The 7841-nt window shown below is 34.5% G+C and overlaps 1 protein-coding gene across 2 annotated transcripts; it reads right to left on the bottom strand.

Moving 5' to 3' along the window:
- LOC107613564 (probable aminotransferase TAT2) lies at nucleotides 77–3164 on the bottom strand. Of its 2 annotated transcripts, XM_016315631.2 has the most exons (7): nucleotides 2780–3164; nucleotides 1904–2243; nucleotides 1607–1825; nucleotides 1407–1466; nucleotides 1162–1317; nucleotides 646–739; nucleotides 77–553 (listed from the first exon to the last, which is right to left on the bottom strand). In XM_016315631.2, the coding sequence occupies exons 1-7, from the start codon at nucleotides 3025–3027 to the stop codon at nucleotides 420–422; spliced, it is 1251 nt and encodes a 416-aa protein (XP_016171117.1). In that variant the 5' UTR covers nucleotides 3028–3164; the 3' UTR covers nucleotides 77–419. The 2 variants fall into 2 exon arrangements, with proteins under 2 accessions (XP_016171117.1, XP_016171118.1); XM_016315632.2 differs by lacking the exon at nucleotides 1162–1317.

The following is a 7841-nucleotide window of genomic DNA, read 5'->3' as shown; positions in this document are numbered from 1 at the left end:
AAAACTTCAGATAAAAATAAAAAATAAAATAAAAATTCGCATAAATTTGAGTTAATATTTAAAAACTATCAAATTATTTGAGGCATTTAAATATATTATTAATTAATAATGGTCAATTATACATCAAAGGTTCCTTGCACCACACCTCAATTTCTGACAATGACATTGCTCCACAGTGCACAATTAGAACATCCACATCATGAATATGATATGTACGATGTAGGTATAAAGTGATAACATAAAAAGTGTAAAGTTTATTAATGAAATGAAAACATAATACAGAAGAACCATAGAAACTGAAGCAACCAAATCCAGCTTCTTCATTATTGTTGATAGCAATATAGGATTAAACACCGTTGCAACAAAGCAATGGTGGGGAATAGATATCCATAATTCACGTTGAAATCCAAAGCATCAAATCACGCACTAATTTGCTGAGACATCTTGGCATGTCTAAGGCAGAATGCTTTTAACCTGCTAAGGCCTTCTTCAATTGCAGAACGCTCCAAACCGAAACTAACCCGAAGCCAGTTCTTCAGTCCAACAATAACACCTATAATTATTATTTTTCAACACACAGATTCTCAGAGATACTTCATTATTTTCTTCCTCTCGTGTTTTTTTCTGGTCTAAACAATCACTTACCCGGAAGAATAAGTAGTGATTCCTCTTTGGCCAGCTTGACACAGAAGTCCACATCATCAGCAATGCCCTCAATTTGTGACAAGTTTATCTGCACCTGCTCCATATAGTAATCCCTTGTTCACGTTAAATTCTTATGAAAACGTTGTTTTAGTAACTCTTAACATATTTTATAAGTAGTTGGTCGAATTAGTCCATGAAAGATCACTCATTTCTCAAATTGGTCTTTTAAATATTTTTTAATTAAATTCTGTCTTTTAAAAATTTTAAAGTCATGTTTGTCCTTTCGTCATTTCTGACAATAATAGTATCAAAATTTACTAATATGATACATTAACTGATACCACAATATGCCAATGAGTTATAACTCAAATGGCATAATCTCTCCATACTCATTTAAGAGGTTACGGGTTCGAGTCCAGAAAATAACAAATAAACTAAGGTAATTAACTTAAAATTTTGAAAAAACAAATCTTTCGTGAACGAATTTGACCATTTACTCTATATTTTATTATGTACCATTACAGCCATGGCTCCATCGGGTTTATGAGGACATATCAAGGAAGGGATCTCCTTAAATCTTTCATAGAGTGCGTTTGCAGCCTCCCTCGTTATATCAAGATTTTTTGAATAAAATTCATCGTTTATTCTCTCAAGTATTTCAGGAATTGCTGCCTGTGAGCATACATTACTAGTGATCACTTCTTTTGATATAAAAAAGACCGCTAAAGAAAAATAAATAAAAGCTAGTTTCCATTTGTTACCTGCATGAAAGTTGGAGGGTCACTAGTAATCTCCATATAGCTCTCGATATTTGCCGCAATCTGATAAAAAGAAGAAAAAAAAGTCATTTAATATTAAATGCTATAATAATCCCAGATAAACGAGATTAAGAGTTTTTAGAGTGGTGATTAGAAGAAGAAAGAGATAAAGATTAAGATGAAAAGCATAAAATGAAACTAACCCCCGTTTTTTGGAAAATTCCATGGGGATCACAAGTGGCTATCCAACCAAATCTCCAACCAGGAAGAATCCATCTTTTAGATATAGAGCCAAGTGTAATCACGGGAGCTATTGACGAAAATACTCCCATAGGCACAAATGGATTGCTCCCAAAAGCTATGTGGGCATAAACTTCATCAGATATTACAAAGATCCCCAGTTTCCTTGCAGTCTCTGCAACCTACAATAATCACATGTTGGTTCTTAGCAAAGGCCATATATCTAGAAGCTAAATGAATAGTCCATATATCATATGTACCCTCTTTAAATGTTGGTAGGTGAAGACATTCCCACAAGGATTGCTAGGACTAATGAGAACCATGGCCACAGTTTTGTCATCTGCTAGAGCTTCAAGGGAATCAATGTCTACCTCCCAAGAACTGTTAGGCAAGAGATCAAAGTGGCGGACTTCAAGGCCGCACAAAGCGGCACGAGTTTCATATTGAGGATAGCCTGGTCTTGGAAGGAGAATGTTAGCCCCTGGAGTTGCAAACACTGGTAAGATTATATCTATGGCTTGTGTGGCACCATCTGTAACATATATATCTTCTGCTGATAGCTTGTTTGGAAGATCTCTGGACAGATATTCTGCAATTGCCCTGTTTCGAAAGTTCCCATCTCATACAACAGATTAGATTTAGACCACATATTATTCCATCTTATCAACACCAACGGCATGTGACTTTCCTCTATTACCAAATAGGCAAATACCAAACATTAATGAGCATATTTTGACGAGTAGTTATTTACATATAAAGATAATTGATATTCGTTAGACGATAATGTAGTCAAATCTATCAAATCATTTAATGGTACTTAATTATCAACTTTATATGAAGACAATTGCAGATAAGTTTTTATCACTCTCAATTACAGTTTAACATTATAATGATAGAGTCACGCACCAAAATGGAATCCATTGATGACTAAAAGTTCACAAACCAACCAGTTCCTACAATCTAGAAGGTGAGCACTATACACTTAATTAAACGAATCATCAACATCATCATAATGTACAATTTTTTAAATAGTAGCAATTCACGTGAAGATATTTTCTTCGTATGAAAATGAAGATTAATAATAATAATTGCCACTAAGTCAACATGTGACAATTAATGATCAAGAAATTAGAAACCTTCTAGCTTGAGGTAGGCCAAAGGTGGGAGGGTAACAGTTGAAGTTGCCAGAGTGCGCGGCGGTAGAGACAGCATGAGCAGCCACAGGATCTGCACTAAACAAAGGGTTATCCGTAGGGTCAACACGACAAAGACGAACCACCTCTTTCTCCTTACTGATGCTCTGCATGAGCACGTTGAACACGCCTCTCACTGAAACCGCCGAACTCTTCAGCCCTTGGTTCCCTTGGAACTTCCACTTCTCCATTACTCTGATAATATCTTATGTTATCCCTCTCAGCTTTTTCAGATACATACAGACACTAGGGAGAGGTAGTGTGCTACCTTGTGACTTGTGAGTGTGACTCGCTGCTCTCCTCCATTCACATGGTGGGGTATGTACTAAAATTAAAATAAATTTTAGTATTATGTTTGGTGTAAAGTGAGAGATAAAAATTGAATAAAAATAAAATTTTAATTTAATTTGTACAAAAAATAAATTTAAAATTAATTAATTAATATGAATATATTTTAAATATAAAATATTATTAAAACTTTTATCTTTATTTTTAAAAATATTAATTATTAATTATTTATTTTTTTTAAATATTAAAATATTAAAATTTTAAAAAATAAAATTTAAAATTTTAATATTAATTTTTAAATTAATAAATAAGATATTAAATTTCAATCTCAAACTCACAATTATATAAAAAGACTATATGATTTGTACTATCGTTGACTATTAGTCTTGTCTTAATAGGCGATATAGAAAGACTATATGATTTGGACATTTGATGCTACCTGCCCCGCACTGTGGCACTGTGGCACTGTGTTTGAAAAAAGAGGGCTGGAGCCCAATCATTCCTTCTATGTCTTTGTTTCTCATTCTCAACTCGGCCCGATTTGTAGCCTAGCAAGCTAGCAACTCATTACAATAACCCAAAACATGCCTTGTTCTAGCACAAAAAATTCAGGATCAAGATGATAGAATATATCTTCCAATAAATCTTATCAAAGAAAGAAGGGAATTCAGATAAAGCCATAAAGGCAATGAATGAAAGAGAAAAAAAATTAATTTTTCTAATATATTAATTTTTTAATATAATTAATTTTTAACAGAATTCTTTATTTATGTTGAAGATCCCAATAATATCATCAAAACTTTGGGTTGCTTGTGCTTACAACTTATTCGCCAAGGCAGTTTATATTAATTAGTACTGAAGTAAAAGCACCCAGAAGAAATAGAAGCCAGTGAGCACTATATCTAAAATACTTCTTAATGTTTTGGAAAGTGTTCCTGTGTAATGAGTATGGGGAGAGGTATAATTCGTTGGGTTTAAGATTGAGTTTGTCTTTACGTAAAACAAAACAGATAAGGTATATATTAACTTCAAGAGGAATGATAGCAGACATTTACAAAAATATTTTGACGCTCAAATTAGTGAAAATACAAAATGATTATAAAGTAATTCAGAATGAATAGTAATTTATTTTTTTAGGATTTTTTCTTTTTATAAAATTATTTTGATAAAGGATAGTTATTTTGTGGACCTAATATTACGAAATTGTTGGAGATGTTAACTTGATTTTGTGATAACCGCTTCTGAATGTATATCTCATACCAAAAAGCCTGTTTAACACATATCTTTGATTTAATAAGTTTTATTTATATAATTCTAATTTATAGGTAGTGCAGGCTGAGTTATTAGTAACATATCATAACCTCATGCTTGACTTGTGATATTTTGCAATAAGACCGATCGGATAATTTTTCAACCTATAAATCGGCATTACAATAATAAGTAGTAACCCCAAACTCAACTTATTGTACTTGAAAAATAACAGTCATGTCAGATAGAGGAGTCAAAATAAAATAAAATAGAAGTGAGAGTTATTATGGATATATATTGATAATATGGTACACCCCCAAGTTTGACCTGTTCATTTTAGGTTAATGAACGTTTATAAAAGTCGAGTTATAACTCGGTAGGATATGAAAGAGATGTGGGTTTCTGTTATAATTTTGAAATATGAAGATTACCTCCCAAGATCAATTTGATAATCTTAAAAATAAAGTTAGTCAAACTTGTCATTGAAAAAAGTGATACTTATATCAGTGTTGGCTTTCTTTATTTGATTTCGACTTATAAATGTCGATTTGTTTGGAGTGATTTTAACTTATAGGTGTCGGCTTCTGTAGATTGATTCCGACTTATAGTCGCCGGTTTATTGGAAGTGACTCCCACTTATAGTTGCTGATTTGTTAGAAGTGATTCCGACTTATTAGTGCCGATTCGTTGGAAGTGATGTCAACTTATAGGTGTCGATTTGTTGAAAATGACTCATACTTATAATTGCCTATTTATTGGAGGTGATTCTGACTTATAGGTGTCAGTTTGTATGAATGGGTTTGTTTGAGTGTTCTGTTCGTATTGAATAATCGGTTGATTCCTTGCAAAATAAATTTTGAAAATGAGATTTGAAGTTTCAACTTTTGATATGTGTTAGAATAAATCGGTTGCAGATATCTTGGAATCACAATTGTTTGTATTTGACGTATAGATCAGTTAGATAGGGACTTGATTTAGTGTATTATTTGATGTGTGATAATAGATAAACTAAGTCAGCATGAGTTTTGTTTTATTGTGAGAGAGAGAAATACTAATAATTGTTCTTGCTGTTAAGGAATCTGTCTAAGGTATAGTTTGTCATGGAAGGGGGATGTTGTCCTGTCTTCTCCATGGATAGTTGTACACCGGACTCCAAAAAATATCAGACAGTGTCGGTACCTGCAAAAGGTACTCTGTAACGATCTAGTTTTTGGCAAAATAGAATTTTTCGAAAGTTCAGTGAAGCAAGTACCTCTATTGCATCATCATGAAGCACACACCTCTACTGAGATAAGCTCGACGACACATTCGCGAAGAACCTAGTTTTTGAGCCGCACCAGTTAGAAGTTTTAGATTCTAGTTTCCGTAATTAGTCTCAATTTGACGAGCCGGACTTGATACGTGAGAGAAGAAAAATAATAATATAATATTATTATTATATTAATATTAGAGCTACTTGAATAATATTATAATATTATTTGATCTGCTTTAGTTAAAAATAGAAGATAAGTTTAAGGGTTAAGTACTAATTTCGTCCCTAAGGTTTAGGGTAAAAATCAAATTCGTCTCGGACCTTTTTTTGTTATTAAAATCATCCCCAACGCTCAGAAATGCTTTAAAATTATCCTCCCCTCCATAAAATAAAATTTTTGGATACTTTTGCACTTTTAGTCGTTACTGTCAGTTGAACTTTTAATGAATAAAGTTTATTTATTTATTTATTTATTTTTATAAATGGTTGGTTGGGGAGGGTTGGAATTAAATCAAAATCTTATCCCTAACCAATGTAACAGAGGAGCTACTAGGGTTCGCGAAGGTGGGTGAAGCCATGGCTGCCGAGAGCTCACAGTCGTCTCGGAGTCGGTCGTCTGTGCAGAAGAGGGAGCTTCTTTGTGGACAAGGTGAGAGACCCGTGCTAAGAATTTTGGGAACGAAGAACAACCCTGGACGATGATTTTGGGGCTGTGTCTACTATGAGGTTCATTTTTTAAATTTTTGTTGGTGGTTGATGGCAATCTTTTGTTTGTTCTGGGTATTGACTCTGGTGAGATGCTGCAGATCAAAGAAGAGTGTGAGCTCTTCCAATGGGCAGACCCAGAAGCAGAGAGTGAGGATCTGCAAGTTGCAAGGATGAAGAGGAAAGTTGCAGCCCTAAAAGCAAAAGTGAGGGACATTGAGTGGAAGTTCAAGGTTGCTGCAGTATTGGGGACGGTTGGATGGTGATGAGCGGATAATTTATACGCTTTTTGGCACTGTTTTTAGTATGTTTTTAGTATGATTTAGTTATTTTTTACTATATTTTTATTAGTTTTTAATTAAAAATCATATTTCTGGACTTTACTATGAGTTTGTGTGTTTTTCTGTGATTTCAAGAAATTTCTGGCTGAAATTGAGGGACCTGAACAAAAATCTGATTCAGAGGCTGACAAAGGACTGCTGATGCTATTGGATTCTGACCTCCCTGCACTCGAAATAGATTTTCAGGAGCTACAGAAGTCCAAATGGTGCGCTCTCAATTGCGTTGGAAAGTAGACATCCAGAGCTTTCCAGCAATATATAATAGTTTATACTTTGCTCGAAGATAGACGACACAAACTGGCGTTCAACACCAGTTCCATGCTGCATTCTGGAGTAAAACGCCAGAAACACGTCACAAACCGGAGTTAAACGCCAGAAACAGGTTACAACCTGACGTTTAACCCCAGAAACAGCCTAGGCATGTGAGAAGCTTAAGTCTCAGCCCCAGCACACACCAAGTGGGCCCCAGAAGTGGATTTCTGCACTATCCATCTTAGTTTACTCATCTTCTGTAAACCTAGGTTACTAGTTTAGTATTTAAACAACTTTTAGAGACCTATTTTGTACCTCATGACATTTTTAGATTTAAACTTTGTATCTTTGACGGCATGAGTCTCTAAACTCCATTGTTGGGGGTGAGGAGCTCTGCTGTGTCTCGATGAATTAACGCAATTATTTCTGTTTTCTATTCAAATATGCTTGTTCCTATCTAAGATGTTCATTCGCGCTTCATTATGACAAAGGTGATGATCCGTGACACTCATCACCATTCTCAACCTATGAATGTGTGCCTGACAACCACCTCTGTTCTACATTAGATTGAATGAGTATCTCTTAGATTCCTTAATCAGAATCTTCATGGTATAAGCTAGAATCCATTGGCAGCATCCTTGAGAATCCGGAAAGTCTAAACCTTGTCTGTGGTATTCCGAGTAGGATTCAAGGATTGGATGACTGTGACGACCCATGAACGTGTGCCTGAAAACCACCTCCGTTCTACATTAGATTGAATGAGTATCTCTTAGATTTCTTAATCAGAATCTTTGTAGTATAAGCTAGAATCCATTGGCAGCATTCATGAGAATCCGGAAAGTCTAAACCTTGTCTGTGGTATTCCGAGTAGGATTCAAGGATTGGATGACTGTGACGAGCTTCAAACTCGCAAGTGCTA

Source organism: Arachis ipaensis, chromosome B08 (assembly GCF_000816755.2).
Source record: "Arachis ipaensis cultivar K30076 chromosome B08, Araip1.1, whole genome shotgun sequence".
In the NCBI taxonomy this organism is placed as follows: domain Eukaryota; kingdom Viridiplantae; phylum Streptophyta; class Magnoliopsida; order Fabales; family Fabaceae; genus Arachis; species Arachis ipaensis.
This window is presented reverse-complemented; position numbering and strand designations above follow the sequence as displayed.